We start from the raw sequence: 23911 nt of genomic DNA on the forward strand, positions 1-23911 counted from the left end.
AACCCCCATTTTTATTACATTTTCGTGTAGTACGTAAAGAAATATCAACGTTTCGTTGGACCACTTTTTTAGCTTTGTGACAGATGGCGCTGTAATAGTCACAAACATATGGCTCACAATTTTAGACGAACAGTTGGTAATAGGTAGGTTTCTTAAATTAAAATGCAGAATACGTTTGAACATTTTGTTTCGGTTGTTCCAATGTGATACATGTACCTTTGTGAACTTATCATTTCTGAGAACGCATGCTGTTAAAGCGTGATTACCTGTTAATACCACATTAATGCAATAAATGCTCAAAATGATGTCCGTCAACATCAGTGCATTTGGCAGTACATGTAACGACATTCCTCCCAACAGCGAGTAGTTCGCCTTCCATAACGTTCGCACATGCATTGAAAATGCGCTGACGCGTGTTGTCAGGCGTTGTCGGTGGATCACGATAGAAAATATCCTTCAACTTTCCCCACAGAAAGAAATCCGGGGAAGTCAGATCAGGTAAACGTGCGGGCCATGATATGGTGCTTCGACGACCAATCCACCTGTCACGAAATATGCTATTCAATACTGCTTCAACTGCACGCGAGCTATATCCCCGACATCCATCATGTTGGAAGTACATCGCCGTTCTGTCATGCAGTGAAACATATTGTAGTAACATCGGTAGAACATTACGTAGGAAATCAGCATACATGGCACCATTTAGAATGCCATCGATAAAATGGGGGCCAATTATCCTTCCTCCCATAATGCCGCATCCTACATTAACCCGCCAAGGTCGCTAATGTCCCACTTGTGGCAGCCATCGTGGATTTCCCGTTGGCCAATAGTGCCTATTATGCCGGTTTACGTTACAGATGCTGATGAATGACGCTTCGTCGCTAAATAGAACGCGTGCAGAAAATCTGTCATCATCCCATAATTTCTCTTGTGCCCAGTGGCACAACTGTACACGACGTTCAAAGTCGCCGCCATGCAATTCCTGGTGCATAGAAATATGGTACGGGTGCATGTAGCATTCTCAACACCGACGTTTTTGAGATTCCCGATTCTCGCGCAATTTGTCTGCTACTGATGTGCGGATTAGCCGCGACAGCAGCTAAAACACCTACTTGGGAATTATCATTTGTTGCAAGTCGTGGTTGACGTTTCACATGTGGCTCAACACTTCCTGTTTCCTTAGATAACGTAACTATCTGGCGAACTGTCCGGACACTTGGATGATGTCGTCCAGGATATCGAGCAGAATACATAGCACACGTCCGTTGGGCATTTTGATCACAATAGCCATACATGAACACGATATCGACCTTTTCCGCAATTGGTAAACGGTCCATTTTTTTTCCTTTATTGTATTTCGATTCCCCCCGCAGAGGGCGAGCTGGCAGCAGATTATTACGCTGCTCTGCAGCCTACAGACTTTTTAAAATGTAAGGAGAAGTTAAGAAACAATAAAAGCAGGTGATAAAACGGGGACTTAAATTGTAAAACGGCGGGAAATTATGGAAAGTTAAAACATAAAGCAAAGGGTTGACGAAACTAATAAAATACACAGGATGCAGACAGGTAACATAGTAGACAGACAATTAAAAAAAACATGGCAACAGTCTGGTTTCTGTTTGCAAGAGATATAAAATCACACCCAGCAACAGTATGATGGCCGTTCGCAACTCTTCGTAAGAGACACACAACACTGAACACTCACTGTAAACACTGCACTAAAATGTCGGCACAAAGAGGACACACCATAGCCTAGGGCAGATGGGGGGGGGGGGGGGGTGGACCTGTACAGATGAGGGGGAAAACAAGGAGGGAGGAGAGGAAAAACGAAAGGGGGGACCAAAGGAGGGAGAGGAGTCATAAGGGGGGGAGGGGCAGGGCAGACGCGAGAGGGAGTGGGGAAAGGCAAAGGAGTGAAATGCAAAACGACTTGGGGGAGAAGGGGTGCTGAGAGGGGGTAGGTGGGGAGAAAAAGAGGATGGAAGGGGGGAGAGGGAGCCCAAGAAAAGGATGGAGGAAAGGAGGGGGGTGAGGATCAGAGTTGATAGGAGGGATAAATGGAGGGAGAGAGGGCATCATCTGGGAGGGGGAGTTGATGGAAGCCACCTTGGGAAAGGAGATGAAGGGTGTAGAGATGGAGGGTAGGGGGGACACAACAGTGAAGCCGTGGCAGGGGGTGGGAATGGGAGAGGAGCAACTAGGGGATGAGGGGGATCAATGCGGCGGGAGATGCAGAATATGCGGATATGTTCAAGGCATAGGAGCAGATGGGGGAAAGGAATGAGGTTATAGAGGATCCACGTGGGGGACGGGAGGCATATACGGAAGGCGAGGCGGAGTGCATGAGGCTCAAGGATCTGAATTTGTGGGGGGGGGGGGGGGCAGATATCCAGGCGGGACTGGCATAACAGAGGATAGGACGGATTAAGGATTTGTAAGTGTGGAGGATGGTAGAGGGGTGCAACCCCCATGTCCGGCCAGAGAGGAGTTGGAGGCGGTTGTGGGCTTTGGATTGGATGGAGTGGAGATGAGGGATCCAGGTGAGGTGATGGTCAAGGGTGAGGCCAAGGTAGGTGTGGGTTGGGGTGAGGCGGACAGGACGGGTGCAGAAATCCAGGATCCGGAAGGAGCGAGTGGTACGACCTACGATGATTGCCTGGGTCTTGGAAGGATTGATTTTCAGTAGCCACTGGTTACACCATGCGGCAAAAAGGTCAAGGTGATTCTGGAGAAGGCATTGGGACCGTTAGAGGGTAGGAGCGAGGGCGAGGAATGCAGTGTTATTGGCATATTGCAAAAGGTGTACTGGAGGGGGGGGGGGGGGGGGTTGGGGCATATCTGCCATGTACAGGAGGTAGAGGAGAGGGAAGAGGACAGAGCCCTCGGGCACACCTGCAGACAGGTAGAAGGTGTAGGAATTGGCATTATGGATGGTAACGTAGGAGGGGCGGTGGGAGGGGAAGGAGGCCATCAGATGGATGTAGTTGACAGGAAGGGCATAGGTTTGGAGTTTAAACAGGAGACCGGGAAGACATGGTCGTAGGCCTTTTCGAGGTCGAGGGAGACAAAAATAGTGGAGCGACGGGAGTTAAGCTGGAGGGAGAGGAAGTGAGTGAGGTGGAGGAGTTGGTCATCGGCAGAAAAGGAAGGTCGAACGCCACATTGGGTGTCGGGGAGGAGGTGGTGTTGGCGGAGGTGGTGATGGATGCGCCAGGAAAGAAAGGATTCCAAGAGGTTGCTGAACACTGATGTGAGACAGATAGGACGATAGAAAGAGGCATCAGATGGAGGCTTGTTGGGTTTGGAGAAAATCAGGATACGGGAGGTTTTACACAGGTCAGGATAGAAGCCAGTGGCAAGGTGGCATTGTAGAAGGTGGCAAGGACTGAAAGGAAGGAGGGAGGGCAGTGTTTGAGGTGGCCGTAGGTAATGCAGTCGTGGGCGGAAGCAGTGTTGCGTTTAGTGCGGAGTGTGAGGCTGATGTCCTGTGTAGTGATGGGAGTGTTAAGTTCAGATGGTGGTGTGTGGCCCAAGTACTGGAAGCTAGGAGCAAGGGGAGGAACAGAGGTATTCATACGGTCCATGACGTCAGGGTAGAGGGAATAATCAAAGTGGGGATCATCTGGGATGGGAAAAACATCTGAGAGGTGAGAGGCAAAGTGGTTGGCCTTACTGAGATTGTCAGGAAAGGGACGGTCATTAAGGAGGAGAGGGTACGGGGGGGTGGGGTGGTTCGGAGTAAGGCGATGGGAAGCAGACCAATACTTGGAAGAGTTTATGGGGAGCATGGTGTAGAGTTGTGTACATGTCTGGCGCCAGGCACGGCGTTTCTTCCCAGTAAGCAGGTTGTGGATGTGTCATTGCAATTGCCAGTGGCGGGTAAGTGTATCCCAGTCACGAGTGTGGAGAAAAGAGCAGTAGAGGCGGCGGGACTCTCGAAGGAGAAGGACGGCCTGTGGAGGCAGGGCAGGGTGGTCAGGGTGGATGGCTTTGGTGGGGATATGAGTGGCGACGGCGTCAGACAAGGTCTGGTGCAGGAAGGCAGCAGTGCAAGAGATGTCATCAGGAGATTGGAGGGTGGCCGTCAACCTGGGTGTGAATGGAGTCCTGGTAGGCATCCCAGTTGGAACGGGAGTAATCATGGACAAGTTTAGGAGGGATGTCGGGGTGAGGAGCGTTGTGGGGATGGCGACCACTAGAGATAGTGAGGAGAACAGGAGCATGGTCACTCCCAATGAGGTCAAGGACATCTGCGGTGATGCGCCCAAGGAGGTTTGGAGAGGCAAGGACCACATCAGGAGTGGTGTTGGATTCGGGTCGGGTGTGCTGAAAGAGGGGAACCAGGTCTCCCTGGAGGGTGGTGCCACCGCTGGAGGTTGGCAGGATCATGGCTGTGGATATTGAGGACTGCAGCAATCACGTAGGTGGAGAAGGTGCGGTCAATGTGGGCCAGAAAATCGTATGGGATGGGGGTGCGAGGACGGACATAAATGATGGTACAGGTGATGGTAAGGGTGGGGAAGAAGAGGCTGAGGATGAGATGCTCGGCAGGATTGTTAAGGAGAGCTTGGGGCCGGACAGGGAGGTGCCTGAGGTGGCCTATAGCAACTCTGCCACGCGCCAGAGGGTACAGGTTATCAGTGCGGTGAAGGGTGTAAGGAGCTGTGAAGATGGAGATACGGGGTTGAAGGAAGGTTTCATTTAGGACGAAGGCATCCACGCAGTGCTGACGGTGTGGAGAAAGAGGAGTTTGTGGGTGGGCAGGGAGTGAATATTGTGGTACAGGATATGGTAGGGTTATTGTACCATGGGAGGGGAGAGTTAGACAAGGGTGGTGAGGGGGTGAAGGTGAAGTGGGCCTGGTTGTGGGAGTATGTGGCATAGGTGGTAAGATGGAAGATGGAACGGGCAGTGAAGGCGATTTAGGAAAGGGTGTGGTAGTGCTGGAAGGGGTGGATGTTTTGGAGCACAATGGTGATGAAATGGATGATGTCCTCTGCAGCAGGTAGAGGGCAGAGCGACTTGTTGGGGTGGATGGGGTCATCAACAGGACGGACAGGGACCGTGAGCTCGGGGGTGGCTGGAAGAGGTTTCGCTTTACACATCAAGGAGTAGGTAGGATGTGATTCATGACAGGTGTTGCAGGAGGGGGGAGAAGTGAGGACGGGGCAGTTCATGAGGAAGCGGGATGCTTTGCAGTAGTGACAAGTAGGGGGTTTCTTGCAGGCAGAGGTAACATGGTCGTTGTATGTGATTCAGCGGTAGGATTGGACTGGAGAACAGGAGGGGTCCACCTTATGACGGCGATTGTAGATGAGGGCTCCCTCGGTGAGGAGGCGGTCAATGGAGGAAGAGGATTCAGTGAATATCCGCAAGGGATAAGTCGGCCCGGCATCATTGAAGATGCGACGGACCAAGTGGATTTCGATGTTGGGCCAGGAGTTGGGTTCCACCAACACTTTAGTCTCTGTGACCACAGGGCTAAGCTTCGTGATCACAGAGGTGAAGGTTGGAGGACGTCAGGGAGGTTGAGGCTGACGGGGAGTGGATGGGGTGTGGTAGGGGGTGAGGGTTGCACGTTGGCCAAATTGGATACGTGGGATGCGGGAGAGGAGATCGGTGTGGAAGGAAGCATTGGGGGATTTAATGAGGACCGAGTCCTTGCGAGGAATCAGAAGGGAGATGGGGGCATTGGGGTAGTATTTCCAGATGGCTAGGGTGAGGGAGCGGGCATCAAGGAATTGAGGGTCAGGATTGGAGAGGACAAAGGTGTGGATGGCAGGCGTGGCAGGGGTGGTGGTTGGGGTCGCGTCCATGGGGGTGGGTGAGTCACAGGGATCAGGATTAGGAGATTTCGGGGGAAGGGTCAACATTTGGGCGCTTGGAAGGTTTCGTGGTCACGACAGGGTGGAGAGGGGGCTGGGGGATGGGTTGCAGGGGGAGATGGCGGGGGGTCAGTAACACCCTGAGCAGCGGATGACGTAAACGGTCCATTTTAATATGGGTAATGTATCACGAACCAAATACCGTCCACACTGGCGGAATGTGACGCGATACCACTTACTTACACAGCGTCATCTATCACAAAGCGAAAAAAGTTGTCCAACTAAAACATTGATATTTCTTTACATACTACACGAATATGTAATAAAAAGTCGTGGTTCCCATTTTAGAAAAACGCAGTTGATATCCGTTTGACCTGCGGGAGCGCCATCTAGCGGGCCAACCATAGCGCCATCTGGTTTCCCCCTTCAAGCTAGACAAATTCCGTTCTTTGTAGTTTTTTCGTTTGATGCTTATTTCGTGAGATATTTGGCCCAGTCACTATCAATGGACCACCCTGTATAGGTATTTGTGCGCTTTAAGTATGATGGGGCATATCTGTGTTTTATAAAAACAGTGTCCCAATGTACTGCAGCCATAGTAGCATCGTCAAATGTTACATGCAAAATTAGCACCAGTATCGTCAAATATATATAAATAACATCATATGCATGAGTCATATTGTCAGCAGCATTACTATTCAAAACAAGCCACCGTATAGTAGCCACAAGATGTCTGTGTTGCAAGTTCACCTGATGCCGTTACTGTAGGCATACACTAGTTTTCAGTGATTCAGTGATTAACTGGACAGCGTAGAATAAAGGGGGTGGGGGGATACAATCGTTGAAGTCTGTAATGAGCTTATAAGGTATAAAAGGCATTACAGTAATAAGAAGCAATGAAGTCAGATTGTTAAAAAGGGGAAGAGTGACGAGACAGTGATTGACATATGCTCAATTGTCAATATTCTAGATAATGACATAAGTAATAAACATCGTTCATAGTGCAGAAAATAATATAAAAACTGTAAAACAAATAGCTAAAGATCGTCCTGTAATGTTTTACGTAAACGATTTGTCAGATGAGATCGGCAGCACTATGAGATTTTTGGCTAACTAGACAGTTTTTTATAAGAAAGTAAAATTGTAAGGCAATGCAAGGAGACTTGGACTAAACTTTCGTCTCTTTAAATGTGGATGAATGGAAGATAATGACTACAACCAAGAATAAATACTGGCTACTGTTCCATTGCAAAATCAGTGGTGAACTTCTTTAATACATCAGTTCGTGTTACCATTTGAGGCTAATATTAAGAAACGATGAAAAAGGGGCCGATCATGTAATGTCAATATTAGGGTAGAGTATGGAAGGTTAACATACGCCAGAAGGGTTCAGGAAAAACGCAATGCAACTTTAACGGAAACTGCACTCAACGATTCGCCAGACCAAATAGGTCCAGAGTATCGTTCCAGTATTTGGAGCTCTTACGAAGTAGACATGATAGCAACAAAGGAACTGAGAGACGCTCTGCTAATCGTAATAGGTAGATGTAGCCATCTGAAAGTGTAATTGAAATATTCGGGGAATATGAATGGAACAGCTTGCACTCGAAGAAGACTGTGGACAGTTTCCTTCGCTCAGTATGCGAATGTCTTTAGGTTAGTTAGGTTTAAGTAGTTCTAAGTTCTAGGGGACTGATGATCTCAGATGTTAAGTCCCATAATGCTCAGACCCATTACAACCATTTGATAAAAAAAATCGAAAACATTACTTTGATGTACCCGCTATCACGCTCTGCACAAGGGATTGTGGAACATGCAGAATCTTCAAAAAAAGTTTTCCAAGATTTGAGAAGTTGTAGTAAGGACCAAAGCAAGAAAACTATGTCTAGTAAGCATGGGCTTTAAGATGCATTTCTTAAGAGCTATGAGCATTCATTCGACTTCGATACCGTGAAACGCATCTGTTCTACTGCATGTTGTTTCCTATTACGATCTACAGAAACGGTAAATGAAGACACATAGTGTTACTGTGAAACAGCAGAGCTGCTGACGTAATCTACTTGCTATTACACACGACCTGCACCTGTGATGCTTCGCTAAAGGGGGTTCTCAGTATGGTGGTCGTTCACAGTAAGGCACGCATCTGTCCGACATCTTAGGTAATCATGCGCTCTCTGAGTCCCCACGACCAAAAGTGCAAGGCATTAAGATGGAGGGAACGAGCTGGCTAACGTACTGGACCTTCAAGACCAATCCGTTATCCATTAAATATATGTGTGAGGTGTTCTTGGACGTTTCTGAGGGTTCGTGCTCCATAATGCACGGACCACAACTCAAGCCGTTGTTGGAATGGTACCTCCTCTAGCAGTACGGGCAAGTAGTTTCATACAATCTGGCGACAACTCGCGCCAGTCAACCTGTTTGGTAGTATGTTAGGTCGTATTAGTCAGTCTCAAATAATTCCATTACAGCTAATGTACGCACTATGCTTAACCAGAACTTTGAATAGGTTTACAGTAACATCACTAAGAAATTTTTTCTTAAAAGACATCATAGTCGCCGTTGACTGTACAAAATATTTATTGTTACTATTGCAATTTCGGCCTTATGTCCATTTTCAAGTAACACTGCAAAGTTACCTAAACACAAAAATACAAAAGTGAAGCACAAGGTGTATATACATAATTAAGCAAGCATTTCATTAAGAAAGTAGCTCAGTTATAAAAATTGGAGATAAATGTACATTACTTACATTCTGTCAGAACAATAAAACTATCTGACATGAGTGCATGTCGTCGTCAAAATGCAGCCTGAGTACGACACTTATTACATCGTAATATGTTGTTAAATATATACTGAACTGTCGATGTTACCATCGTTCTAATAATCTATCACACATACAAGTTCAGGTGCACTGACAACATGTGGAGCTAAGTCAGTTGGCGCGAAAATACATTTACTAAAGATACTGCCTATGCACGTAGCAAAGATAGTGCACACCAAGGATACAACTCACGAGCTTTATATCGCAAAGTCTTTTTATCTGTCGACATCATACAACTTACTAAATAGTGCTATGATTGTAATGGGCTGTAAGATAGGATGGGAATATTTATTTATTACATAATACGGGATGGCCAACGGCCTTGCCGCAGTGGTAACACCGGTTCCCGTCAGATCACCGAAGTTAAGCGCTGTCGGCCTGCGCTAGCACTTGGATGGGTGACCATCCAGTCTGCCGAGCGCTGTTGGCAAGAGGCGTGCACTCAGCCCTTGTGTGTCAAACTGAGGAGCTACTTGATTGAGAAGTAGCGGCTCCGGTCTCGTAAACTGACATACGGCCGGGATACCAGTGTGCTGACCACATGCCCCTCCACGTCTGCATTCAGTGACGCCTGTAGGCTGAGGATGACACGGCGGCCGGTCAGTACCGTTGGGCGTTCACGGCCTGTTCAGACGGAGTTTAATAGGGGATAATACATGTGTTATCTGTTAATAAGCTCTCACATTGACTTAAGTGCTCGTAAATGAGACGAAGACAGATCTCTGATATATAATACTTAGTATGCGTATAAATTTTACGAATATAAATGGCGTAAAACGCTCGCCAGCAATCCAGTTCACTGTGCAGCACCACAAATTCTGACAAAACATCCAATGCCTCCGCAGAAATACTTAATGCATCCTTCAACCAGGCTCTATTATAGCAAACAGTACTAAGTAAATATGTATACTATTCCATCGAAATTGTTTAAAATGTTTTCGGTAAGTGTCTAAAATAACTATACAATTCTATGAATTACTGTTGAAATAGATTGATACAATAAATCATAAGCTTCGGATACAATGAAATGTCGAGGCTACATTTCATTTATAAAACATACAAAAATAAAATACATTGGCGTATGCTTTTCTTCCCTTGTTATAGTCCGTAAACTTTTCTTTACAGTAAAATACACTATAATATTGATAAAATTTGTTACTTATGATTTAAGACAAAACTGGTCAGATCATCACATAAGAACTGGCGATCTTCAAATACGTAAAATAAGAGAACAGATACATTGCGAGTGGTAGCGGATATCACATTACACATTTTGAAGCATCTACGTATTTTTTAAAACCTCGTTTACACGCTTGTCTATTCAAAATGTCAGGGTGAGAAGTTAAGCACTAAGAAATGTTTCCTTCATGCTGTACCCAAGGAGAATAACAGAGGAATGTGTCCTTATTTGTTTACCGTATTGTGTAGATCTTTTGTAATAGAAAAGACCTTGCAGTAGAAGAGACGTGTTTCACAGTAAAGAAGATTAGCATGTGCTCATAACTCTTAAGCTATGCATTTTAGAGCCCAGATTTAACAGGCAATTTTTTCCTTGCTTTCGTCCATCCTACCACCTCTCAAAATATGGAATTGTTTTTTAATGCCCTGTACACTGTGGTGACAATGTCATGGGACACCTCCTAATATCGTGTCAGACTTTCTATTTCCCGGTGTACGGCAACAACTCGACGTGACATGGACTCAACAAGTCGTTGGAAGTCACCTGTAGAAATATTGAGCCATGCTGCCTCTATATCCGTCCATAACTGCGGAAGTGTAGCCGGTACAGGATTTTGTGTACCAGTGAACCTCAAGATTACGTCCCATAAATGTTCGACGGTGTTCATGTCGGGCGATCTGGGTGGTCAAATCATTCGATCGAATCGTCCAGCATGTTCTTCAAACCATTCACGAACAATTGTGGCCCAGTGACATGGTGTATCGTTGTTTGGGAACATGAACTTCATTAACGGCTGGAAATGCTATCTAAGAATCTGAACATAATCATTTGCAGTGGTTCAGTTGGACCAGAGGAAACAGGCCATTCCATGTAAACACAGCCCATTCCGTTATGGAGCCACTGCCGGCTTGCACATTGCGTTGCTGACAACTGTGGTCCATGACTTCGTGGGGTCTGCGCCACACTAGATCCCTAATATCAGGTTTTGCCAACTGACATAGGCACTCATCTGATCAGGCTACAATTTTTCGGTCGTCTAGTGTCCAACAGATACGGTCACGAGCCCAGGAGAGGAGCTGCAGTCGATGGCGTGCTGTTAGCAAAGGCGATTGCGTCGGCTGTCTGCTGCTATAGTTCATTAACAACAAATTCCACCGCACTGTTCTAACGGATACGTTCGTCATATCTCCCTCATTGATTTCTGCTGTTATTTCACGCAGTGTTGCTTGTCTGTTAGCCCTGACAACTCTACGCAAACGCTACGGCTCTCTGTCATTAAGTGAAGGCCGTCGGCCTCTGTGTTGTCGGTAGTGAAAGGTAATGCCTGAAATTTGGCATTCTCGGCTCACTCTTGGCACTGTGGATATCGGAATACTGAATTCCCTAACGATTTCTGAAACGGAATGTCCCATGCGTCTAGATCCCGCTACCATTCCGCGCTCAAAGTACGAGGTGCGACAATAAAGTAATGAGACTGGTGTGAAAAAAAAAGTTACTTACCGTTATAGTCAAGTTTAGTGTTGTCTCCTTTAAAGTAGTTCCCTTCTGATTGCGCACACTTTTTCCAGCGCTTCTGCCATTGATGGTGACATTTCTGGAACTCATCTTCTATAATATTCTCCAAGACCTCGTCACAGCGTTTTGGACATCTTGTGTTGTTTGAAAATGGCGTCCTATGACCGCCGTTTTGACTCTTGGAAATAGAGAAAAGTCGCACAGAGTGATATCTGGGGAATAAGGTGGCTGTGGTAGTACTGAGCTTTGTTTTGAGGTTAAAAATTGCTTTACTGACAGAGCAGTGTGGGATGGGGCATTATCGTGATGCAGAATCCAGTTATCAGCAATGTTGGCACGGATACGAAGAACTCTTTTACGAAGTCTTTCTAAAATTTCTTTGTAGTAATATTGGTTATCTGTTTGTCCAGGAGGCACCCACTCTTTATGAACAATTTCCTTGGAATCAAAGAAGTACACAAGCATGCGTGGTCTTCCACTGCTATCTTGATCTTCAACATTCGTTCTGCCTTCACTAAACATTTTATGCAGACGAAAAACTTGAGCTCTTGACATAACCTCCTATCCGAAAGCCTTCTGAAGCTCACTGTAAGTTGTCGTTAGATTAGATTAGGTTAGGTTAGTACTTGTTCCATAGATCATGAATACGACACTTCGTAATGAGGTGGGACGTGTCAGGTTAATGAAAGGTGTCTATACAAGATATTACATTACACAAAATATTACATGGCACTCAATATTTTTAATTTTTTTGTGAGGGTTGGGGAAATTATCCACTTACTATATCTAAAAATTCATCTAATGAGTAGAAGGAGTTGCCATTAAGAAATTCTTTTAATTTCCTTTTAAATGCTATATGGCTATCTGTCAGATTTTTGATGCTATTAGGTAAGTGACCAAAGACTTTTGTGGCAGCATAATCTACCCCCTACTGAGCCAAAGTTAGATTTAACCTTGAGTAGTGAAGATCATCCTTTCTCCTAGTGTTGAAGCCATGTACACTGCTATTACTTTTGAATTCGTTCGGATTGTTAATAACAAATTTCATAAGTTAATATATACACTCCTGGAAATGGAAAAAAGAACACATTGACACCGGTGTGTCAGACCCACCATACTTGCTCCGGACACTGCGAGAGGGCTGTACAAGCAATGATCACACGCACGGCACAGCGGACACACCAGGAACCGCGGTGTTGGCCGTCGAATGGCGCTAGCTGCGCAGCATTTGTGCACCGCCGCCGTCAGTGTCAGACAGTTTGCCGTGGCATACGGAGCTCCATCGCAGTCTTTAACACTGGTAGCATGCCGCGACAGCGTGGACGTGAACCGTATGTGCAGTTGACGGACTTTGAGCGAGGGCGTATAGTGGGCATGCGGGAGGCCGGGTGGACGTACCGCCGAATTGCTCAACACGTGGGGCGTGAGGTCTCCACAGTACATCGATGTTGTCGCCAGTGGTCGGTGGAAGGTGCACGTGCCCGTCGACCTGGGACCGGACCGCAGCGACGCACGGATGCACGCCAAGACCTTAGGATCCTACGCAGTGCCGTAGGGGACCGCACCGCCACTTCCCAGCAAGTTAGGGACACTGTTGCTCCTGGGGTATCGGCGAGGACCATTCGCAACCGTCTCCATGAAGCTGGGCTACGGTCCCGCACACCGTTAGGCCGTCTTCCGCTCACGCCCCAACATCGTGCAGCCCGCCTCCAGTGGTGTCGCGACAGGCGTGAATGGAGGGACGAATGGAGACGTGTCGTCTTCAGCGATGAGAGTCGCTTCTGCCTTGGTGCCAATGATGGTCGTATGCGTGTTTGTCGCCGTGCAGGTGAGCGCCACAATCAGGACTGCATACGACCGAGGCACACAGGGCCAACACCCGGCATCATGGTGTGGGGAGCTATCTCCTACACTGGCCGTACACCACTGGTGATCGTCGAGGGGACACTGAATAGTGCACGGTACATCCAAACCATCATCGAACCCATCGTTCTACCGTTCCTAGACCGGCAGGGGAACTTGCTGTTCCAACAGGACAATTCACGTCCGCATGTATCCCGTGCCACCTAACGTGCTCTAGAAGGTGTAAGTCAACTACCCTGGCCGGCAAGATCTCCGGATCTGTCCCCCATTGAGCATGTTTGGGACTGGATGAAGAGTCGTCTCACGCGGTCTGCACGTCCAGCACGAACGCTGGTCCAACTGAGGCGCCAGGTGGAAATGGCATGGCAAGCCGTTCCACAGGACTACATCCAGCATCTCTACGATCGTCTTCATGGGAGAATAGCAGCCTGCATTGCTGCGAAAGGTGGATATACACTGTACTAGTGCCGACATTGTGCATGCTCTGTTGCCTGTGTCTATGTGCCTGTGGTTCAGTCAGTTTGATCATGTGATGTATCTGATCCCAGGAATGTGTCAATAGAGTTTCCCCTTCCTGGGACAATGAATTCACGGTGTTCTTATTTCAATTTCCAGGAGTGTATATTGTGAAGCTACAGTGAAAATCTCTAGCTCTTTAAATAAGTGTCTGCAGTATGATCTTAGATGAGCTCCAGCAATTATTCTGATTACACGCTTTTGTGCAATGAATACTCTTTTACTGAATGATGAGTTATCCCAGAATATATGCCATACGAAAGCGGAGAATGAAAATAGGCGTGGTAAGCTAATTTACTCAGATGCATATCGCTAAAATTTGCAATGACCCAAATTGCATAAGTAGCTGAACTCAAAACGTTTCAGCGGATCCTCAGTGTGTTTTGTTCCAGTTCAGCCCCTCATCAATGCATACACCTAGAAATTTTGAACATTCTGCGTTAGCTACCGGTTTCTGATCGAAGTCTATATTTATTAATGGTGTCATTCCATTTACTGCGTGGAACTGTATACACTGTGTTTTGTCAAAGTTTAATGAGAGCGCATTTGCAGAGAACCACTTAATGATTTTCTGAAAAACATCGTTTACAATTTCACGACTTAATTCTTGTCTGTCGGGTGTGATAGCTATACTTCTATCATCGGCAAAAAGTACCATCTTTGCATCTTCGTGAATATAGAATGGCAAGTCATTAATATATATTAAGAACATCAGAGGACCCAAGGCCAAACCTTGCGGTACCCCAATCTTGGTTGTTCCCCAGTTTGAGAAATCACCAGTTTTTTTGCATATTATGTGAACTGTTTATTTCAACTTTCTGCACTCTTCCAGTTAGGTATGATTTAAACCATTTGAGCACTGTCCCATTCGTACGCGTTGTAAGTAGGCTGTTTAGGTTTTCTTATTGGTAACGCCACGTAGCGCTCTGTATGAAAATCACTGGCTGTGCTGTGTGCAGTCTGTGGCTAGTTTGCATTGTTGTCTGCCATTGTAGTGTTGGTTAGCTGGATGTTAACAGCGCATAGCGTCCGGCAGTTGGAGGTGAGCCGCCAGCAGTGGTGGATGTGGAGAGAGAAATGGCGGAGTTTTGAAATTTGTAAGACTGGATGGCATGAACTGCTATATATGTCATGACTATTAAGGTAAATACATTGTTTGTTCTCTATCAAAATCTTTCATTCGCTAACTATGCCTATCAGTAGTTAGTGCCTTCCGTAGTTTGAATCTTTTATTTAGCTGACAGTAGTGGCGCTCGCTGTATTGCAGTAGCTCCGAGTAACGAAGATTTTTGTGAGGTAAGTGATTTGTGAAACGTATAGATTAATTTAGTCAGGGTCATTCTCTTGTAGGGATTACTGAAAGTCAGATTGCGTTGCGCTAAAAAAAAAAAAAAAAAAAAAAAAAAAAATGTTGTGTGTCAGTTTAAACACAGTCATGTATAATTTTTCTAAGGGGACGTTTCAGCGTTTTCACCCAATTTAACGCATACCATTGCGCAATATTATGCGGTTCCATTTCCGTGACGAGAGACACAAACACGTGTTAACTTATTACAGCACAACTTACGACTGAGCAGTTGCATCAATGTGTCGCTTCGACTAGAAGGAGCTTATACACCAAGATCAAAGATATTGTGCCTACAGAAGCCTGCAGGGTTGCCACATATTGCAAACAAAATCAGTCTCATTATTGTCGCACCTCGCATGTTAATGACCTTTGTGCGACCTTAATCACGTCGGAAACCTTTTCAGATGTATCTTCTGAGTACAATGCCAGCTCTGCCAATGCACTGCTCTTTTATACCTTGCGTACACAATACTATCGCCATCTGTGTATCTGCATGTCGCTGTCCCATGACTTTTGCCACCTCAGTGTAGATCCAGATGTCTATGTAGATTAAAAATGTGCCTCCAGTTTCTGTATCTGCCAACTGTAAGATCTCACGAAAAATTACTGTGCTCTGTGTCTTATCCTGATTTCCCTTTGACTGTAAAAGCTGCATGTCAATACTTATGATGGTTCCCTACACCCTACAGCGACGGTAGCATCGCTTTAAACTATTATCACCGGTGCCACCTTTAAGGTTTGCCTAAGATGAAAATAAATTACAATGCAGAGTCGAGGTCACTGTGTCACCCTGACGTATGACGTAACGACGGCGTCGTCTCACGTATTCCGATGCGCGTGCGGTTGCGGGATTCCCTTAACTCTGTTGCGCATGCGCATGCGAGATTAGCCGACGTAGAAAAGTGCGGACGCCGTGCGGCAGCGGTCAGTCGTCCGCGAGATGTCGAGGAACGCGCACGCCTTGTTGGTTGCGGTGCTGGTGGCGGCAGCGGCGAGCTTGCCCTGCGGCTGCCTCGCGCAGTGCACGGCCTCACAGACCACCGCCTCCGGCACCAAGGCGCCCGCCACCATCTGCAGCGGCGACATGATCTTCGCCGACGACTTCGAGGACTTTGACCTGAGCGTGTGGCAGCACGAGATCACAATGTCCGGCGGAGGGGTGAGTGTCGGTGCGAACGTCCCTGCACTGCGCAAAAAATGACGCACGCAGTGAATCTTCACATTAGCGAGAGGACGTTTCTAACATCTTGTTGCAACGACCGCTAGCGCCTACTCCTTTCTGGTAGCACGACGGAATTCTGCTTCTACGTAAGGCTTCGCAAAAAAAATTACTTCTTCCCTTTTTTTTATGTTTTTTGAGGTTGAATGACACGTAAGCTGTTTTTGTTCTACCGATTTTTATTTCAAGCCATTTTTCGGTGTTTTGTCCTATTTTCAGGAAACCACTGACTATCGTCTGAAAGAGACACTATTTCTTAGGTAACCAAACATTATAAGCAAAGACACAATCCGCTTGTATATAGTGTTAGACATTATATTTTTATAATGCCGTAGTTCATGAGGTTTTGACATTGGTTGAGAACTATACAAGTGCACTAGTAACTTACATTGTATGACAAACATGTTTTACATTGTAAGTTACATTTTTATGCAATGGGTAATATTAAACTCATTACTTGGTTAAAATAAACGATGTTAAAGTATTACAAGTTATATTGTTGAAGATTGTAAGGTAAGCAAGGTAAGGAATAGGAAATTTTGTTGTGCTTTAATTTTGTGTAGCAGTATGTGGTCATTGTGGCGGTTTGTGGGTGTGTGGCTGGTTGACTGCATCACGTGACACTTAAAATTTGGGATGTGCTCAGCTGTTATTGGTCGTTTGCTTCATATGATGCAATCAAACGGCCACATACCCACAAAGCGCCACAATACCCACATACTGCTACACAAAATTAAAACACAACACAATTTCCTATTCCTTATCTTGCTAACCTCACAAACTTGAACACTATAACTTGTAATACTTTAACATTGTTTATTTTAGCCACGGATTGTGTTTAATATTGCCTATTGCATGAAAATGTAATTTACAATGCAAAACATGTTTGTTGCACAGCGTAAGTTACTACTGCACTTAGATAGTTCTCAGCCAATGGCACGACTTCACAAACTGTACTATCATAACCATATAAACTGTATAAGATGGCGTATTTCAATTACTGTGTATAATACTGTTCGTTGTCTAAAGTTTACAGTCTCAAGAAACATGTTTGTCGCACAACATAAGTGAAGGGGGCTCGGTTTATCAGTTTCTCAGCCAATGTCAAGACCTCACAAAATTTAGCATTATAATCATTTAACCTATAATATTGTGTAGTTTAATTATTTATTGTGCTTGATATTTCCATTGTGTAAATTGTAATGTCAATGACAAGAAACAAGACTGATGCACAATACTATATACAAGTGGATCGTGCCTTTGCTTATAATGTTTGATTACCTAAGAAGAAGAGTCCCCTTTCAGACTCCAGATAGTGGATTCCTGAAGACGGCTCAAAACACCAAAAACCCGTTAGAAATGGAAAAAAATCAGTAGAATAAAAACAGTGTACTTGTTATTCAACCTTAAATATGGACGTTTTCTACCAACAAGTTATGGAAGAATCTATAAATGAAATTGTTTCGTCCATAGGGAATGACACGAGTAATGGGCTGATAATTAAATACAATAAAACATTGAGTGTAAGAATGAATTTTTTGTGCACTGCAATTAAATGCTCTTAAATTTTATTGTAACATCACTGCTCTCGTAGTCATTAATCTCTCTTGTATGAGAAGGTGTAGAAGTTGAGTGACTATGAAGATTCAAGATGACTTAAGCAAGATTTGTAGTTAGTGTGATGAATGAAGGTAGCTGTAAATGTAGAAAAATGTAAGTTAAGCGGTCGGGTAGGAAAACCAAACCCCTTATGATAGGGTATAGCATTAGTAGTATCATGCTAGTCACAGTAACGCCGTTGAAATATCTGGGTGTAAGGCTGCAAAGCGATACTAAATGAAACGAGCATGTGAGGACTGTGATAGGGGAGGCAAATGGTCGACTTCGGTCTATTGGAAGAACTTTGTGAAAGTATGGTTCATCTGTAAAGGAGACCACATATAGAACACTAGTACTGCTCGAGTGTTTGAGATCCCCACGAGATCGAATTAAAGAAAGATATCGAAACAGTTGAGAGGTGGGTTTCTAGATTTGTTACCTGTAGGTCGGGATAACAGGCTAGTGCTACGGAGATGTTTCAGGAGATCAAATTTGAATTGCTGAATGGAAAGCGACGTTCCTTTCGAGGAACACTACTGAGGAAATTTAGTGAACCGGCATTTGGAACTGACTACAGAACGACTCTACTGTAGCCAACATACTTATTACGAACGCCAAAGTACAGACAGAAGAGAACTGAACTCCCATAGCACACATCGAATATTCCAGAATATTCTGACATTACAGGAATAAGAAATTTCCAACTGAACTTCCAGAAGCGCACATCGAATATTCCAAAATATTCAAACATTACAGGAATAAGGAATTTCATGAACCTACCAGATATGATAAATACTAAATAAATAATTATTTCTGTTGTCGGGTTTTGATATGGCGACCCACAGCACGTCATCCAGACTCTCTAACCGCTACGCCACACTGCGTGCACCACTGCTTGCGGCAATATGCAGGATCTTATGGGTACAGGAGCAGATGTTTCTACTGGTGACGGAGGACGGTGTACCGAACAACATTAGATTAGTATTTACGTCGTTTGTACGAGGCGTGTTTTGTAAGTAAGGTCCGTTTTGTTCTAGACACTAGTACTTCGCGCGCATGCCGCAACGAGCGCGTGCGTCGTGTACCGGCATGCCTCGGGAACAATTGTGCTCAGTTTCAGCTCTGTAGCTAACCTGTACGGTTCTGTTCTGTGCTTTCAAAATGTTTAAGACTGTCAACTCGCCTGCCGCGTGTGAGGTTCGGTCAGTGATACGGTTTTTGTCAGCAAGGAACCTGTCTACTGCAGAAATTCATCGACAGATTTGCGAAGTGTATGGTGATACTGTTATGAGTGAAAGCAATGTGCGTAAGTGGGTACGATAATTCAAAAATGGCCGTGACAACTTCCATGATGAGGACCGCTCCGGTCGCCCTTCTTTGATTACAGACGATTTGGTGGCTTCAGTTGAAGCGAGGATTCGTGAGAACAGGCGCTTCACAATAACAGGTCTCTCAAACGAATTTCCTGACGTGACGAATTCAGTACTTTACAACATTGTCTCTGCGCACCTAAAGTTTGGGAAACTGTGCTCCCGTTTTGTCCTGAAACTCGTAACAGAGGACCACAAAAACCAAAGATTTCAGTGTGTGATGAAGCTCTTGACTCGTTATCATGAAGAAGGTGACGGCTTCTTGAGTCAGAGACGAAAAATGGGTTTCGCGTATCATGTCCGAATCGAAGCAACGGAGCATGGAATGAAGACACACACACTCGCCTGCAAAGGTGAAGGCCAAACAGACTCTGTCCCAGCGCAAAATCATGGCGTCGGTGGTTTGGGATAGCCATGGTGTTTTGTTGGTCGACTTCATGCAACGATGAACCACTATCAATGCCGAAGCATACTGCCAAACCCTGAGAAAGCTACACGGAGCGATTCAAAACAAAAGACGCGTCATGCTGACAAAGAGAATTGTCCTTCTACATAACAATGCAAGACCTCACACTGGTGACACCCACGATTTATTGGACAGTTTTGGCTGGGAAGTCTTAGACCACCCACCCTACAGTCCTGATCACTATCTGTTGCTCCACCTCAAACAACACCTCAGTGGCAACCGTTACAATGACGACGACGTGAAAACTCTTGCTTAACGGAGCAGGCGGCAAGTTTTTATGAAGAGGGGATTTTAAAATTGGTTGAGAGGTATGATATGTGTTTCAACAAACTTGGCAACTATGTCGAAAAATAGAGCGAAGTATGTACTTTCTGTAAATAAATTTATTTTTTTGAAATAACCTTTCATTGTATACCTATGTTGAAATGGATCCAACTTAAAAAATATGCTTTGTACACTAATGATTATAGCTATTACAAATCATATGTTTGTGGTTGGGTAGTACTTCCAAGTACATGTGGCAAGAGCTTGATATTAATGCTTGTTCTCCCCTGGGCGGCAGGTCAGGTGTTGAAGAGTGGACGCTTGGCCATAAAACCGGTAGTCTATACTGACAGACGTTATCCTCTTACAAGGGGAGGCCGCCAATTGTGAAATTCAGATTCGATTCATACTGCGCATAATAAAAGCTCATGGCCAGAGGTGTAATATGGCAAAGCACCAAGATGAACTTCTCAGCCGTTGTCGAGAAAATCGACAGTTAAAAGTAACCGTTGCGGTGAAATACTCTCTACGATTGATAATCTTCTACAGCGTCGTGGCGCAGCTGTAAGCGCTCAGGTTCGTAATCCGAAGGTCACCGGATCGAATCTCGCCCCATGCAATTTTTTTTATTATTAGTTTTTTGTAATTCAAACATTAATGTATTGCTTATGCATGTTGGTGAAACTAATAGTAAAAAAAATTGCATGGCGCGAGATTCGATCCGGTGACCTTCGGCTTACGAACCCGAGCGCTTACTGCTGCGCCACGACGCTGTAGAAAGTCATTAATCGTAGAGAGTATTTTACCGCAACGGTTACTTTTAACTGTCGATTTTCTCGACAACGGCTGAGAAGTGCATCTTGGTGCTTTGCCACATTACACCTCTGGCCATGAGCTTTTATTATGCGCAGTATGAATCGAATCTGAATTTCACAATTGGCGGCCTCCCCTTGTTAGTGGTGCAGTTACGACTGTGTAGAAAACATCAGGTGGCAAAGTTTGTGATGTGTTTGTGGAAAGACTGTTCGAGGTAGAGAAGAAAGAACCAACTCACTGATGTGTGTACATATCGAGATACCACATATAAAAATATTTGTATTCAGACCAGTTACATCCTATAGTTTGGTACTGTTGGTCGTATTATGGTTCACTGGAGCACAACATATGCTAATTTTGTATCACTCTAAGATTTATGGCCCAGTAGAAAGTTGACACTACTATAGTCCTGAAATGTATCGCACAGGAGCTGAACATCGAAATAAATCAGAGTCTAGTGTTTCTCCCAGCGTATTAGTTGATCGTCGACTGTTCGATTATCGAAATAATTTTTTGTACACTGAGGAAAAGTTCAACCGGACTCACTAAAAACGAAAACAAATACCAGTTGTGTCTCGATGCAGCTGGACGTAAGAAATTTGACTTTTTGTGGACGGAAACCGGTTGTAGAATCAAAAATATCTGACATGGTTCATGTGGCTCCTCAAAAAGGGCGAAAGGGTGAGAAACAAGCCAAAAGTAGTGAAGTGAAACTGCTTTCCTTAGCTTTCTGCACTGCATGTGTTTCTAGCAGTTTACTTAACATTCCGCCAGTACAATAGCACCTGTGACAATTTCCCACAAGGAAACTTCTACAGTGTTATCTTTTTCGACAACTGTTTGTCCGTCAGACACAGGTAAGATTACCTAGTGTTATCTCAGCTAAACACTTCAAAGACGACTACTACTTCGTTATATAAACAGTGCTTTTAGTATGTATCACGTACGCGTTTTATCTTCTGATGATATCTTGATTCAACAACGAGATATTATAGAAAACTCTAAGGTTAGTGTAAATATTGTCAGCCGAATTAGTAATTACAAGGGGCAATCGAAAAGTTTTCGACTGATGGCTCTGAGCACTATGGGACTTAACATCTGAGGTCATCAGTCCCTAGAAATTAGAATTACTTAAACTTAACTAACCTATAGACATCACACACATCCATGCCTGAGGCAGGATTCGAAACTGCGGCCACAGCAGTCGTGGGGTTCCGGATTAAAGCACCTAGAACCGTTCGGCCACCGCAGCCGGCGGCGTTGCTGCAGATGGATGGATGGATGGATGGAGAGAGTTTTAAGGTTGCACGACGGAAAGGTCTTCAGCGCCCGCTCAGTAACAGATTGAGATGGGTGTCAAGAAAAGACTCAGAACAATAAGATAAAACAGAACGTAAGACACAGGAAACTAGCTTGGAAAAATATGTGGCAGATATGATACGCGAGTTGGGATGGAAGTCATTAAAGCAAAGACTTTTTCGTCACGGCGAGATCTATTTACGAAATTTCAGTCACCAACTTTCTCTTCTGAATGCGAAAATATTTTGTTGAGCCCAACCTACATAGGTAGGAATGATCATCAAAATAAAATAAGAGAAATCAGAGCTCGAACAGAAAAGTTTAGGTGTTCGTTTTTCCCACGCGCTGTTCTGGAGTGGAATGGTAGAGAGATAGTATGATTGTGGTTCGATGAACCCTTTGCCAAGCACTTAAATGTGAATTGCAGAGTAATCATGTAGATGTAGATATGTGCCTACCCACACCGAAGCGTGGGACGAACAACACAGGAAGAAAGTGATAGACGGAGCTAAAACAATATGGAAGATGGAAGTGGCTGGCTGACTGCAAGGAAAAAAGGGAGGAGCCAGCCACTGTGCAATGCACTAAAACCTCCAGCCTAAAAGTTTAGGCCAGAGCCCGGACACATCACAGAACTTTAAAACCCTAGACACACAAATCTCATCATTAGCTAAAACACAGGGCAGATCCCCATCAACTTGTGCTTCTGCCCTTGCATCACGGTATAAAATGCAGTCTGTTAAAATTTGCCGGACAGAGATGTGCACACCACAAGCATCACAAATCGGGGGATCCTCCCGCCGTATTAGGAAGCTATGTGTGAGAGGACAGTGCCCAATCCGAAGACGCGTGAGGATCACTTCTTCCCGCCTGAGCACCCGGCAGGAGATACGCCACGGCCGAGTTGTTGACTTCACCAAACGCAGTTTATTGGCCTTCACCGCCAGCCATTCTTCCTCCCACAACTCCATGCACTTCTTGTGGAGTGCAGAAATGACAGACTGCAAGGGAATAGGACACTGTACCACATCCTTCTTTCTGCAGGCCTCCTCGGCAGCCCGATCGGCCTGTTCATTGCCCTATATTCCTAAATGACCAGGCACCCAGAAGAAGGACGCCTCCTTACCCCGCCGTTGGAGCAAGTACAGCTGGTCATATATCAGCTGGACCATCTCCTCAGTTGGGTACAGATTCTGCAGTGATTGTAAGGCACTAAGAGAATCGGAGCAGAGAAGAAATCGATTGCCCCGAACACGATTCATCTGCTCCAGTGCCTTCAGGATCGCGTGGAGCTCCACTGCGAAAACGGTATATTCATCAGGGAGGCGAATCCGGGTAACATGATCAGGGAACACTACAGAACAGCCAATGAAACTCTCCTGTTTGGAGCCATGAGTGTAAAAGACGGTAAAACCGTGGACTAACGTAGGGCTACTCCGATGCGGGTACATAAGCACTGACATGAAGGCAAGCGATTAGTGTGGCATTCGTTTCATTCCGACGGGAGTCCGGTAAATGCGGAAACGTAAACTATGGCGACGTTATTACCAAACGCATCCAACCAGGACCAACGTCTTGGGTCTCTTGCCTTGGGTGCCGAAGGAGAAATATCGCTTGCCATCTATCGCAGAATGAGGAGTGTGTATGGTGGGGCAGCACGTCTGAGAAAAACCGCCTTTGTACAATGATGCGACAAGCTGTGCTGTTGCTTTACGATAACGCACGTTCCCATATTACAAATGTCGTAACGCAGAAGCCGACTCAAGTGGGGGACACGCGAGGACCCGCCCTATAGTCCTCATCTCTC

At 45.3% G+C, this 23911-nt stretch overlaps 1 protein-coding gene and 1 pseudogene across 1 annotated transcript in view; both read left to right on the plus strand.

The window, feature by feature from the left end:
• The first annotated feature begins 8961 nt into the window (after window positions 1-8961).
• Window positions 8962-9079, plus strand: LOC124790874 (annotated as a pseudogene).
• A 6932-nt stretch (window positions 9080-16011) lies between these two features.
• LOC124788180 (beta-1,3-glucan-binding protein-like) overlaps window positions 16012-23911 on the plus strand; it is a 66893-nt gene continuing 58993 nt past the window's right edge. The window contains exon 1 of the mRNA XM_047255335.1: window positions 16012-16230. Coding sequence (XP_047111291.1) covers window positions 16012-16230 — 219 coding nt within the window. The remainder of the gene's footprint in view (window positions 16231-23911) is intronic.

Source organism: Schistocerca piceifrons, chromosome 3, assembly GCF_021461385.2.
Source record: "Schistocerca piceifrons isolate TAMUIC-IGC-003096 chromosome 3, iqSchPice1.1, whole genome shotgun sequence".
In the NCBI taxonomy this organism is placed as follows: Eukaryota; Metazoa; Arthropoda; class Insecta; order Orthoptera; family Acrididae; genus Schistocerca; species Schistocerca piceifrons.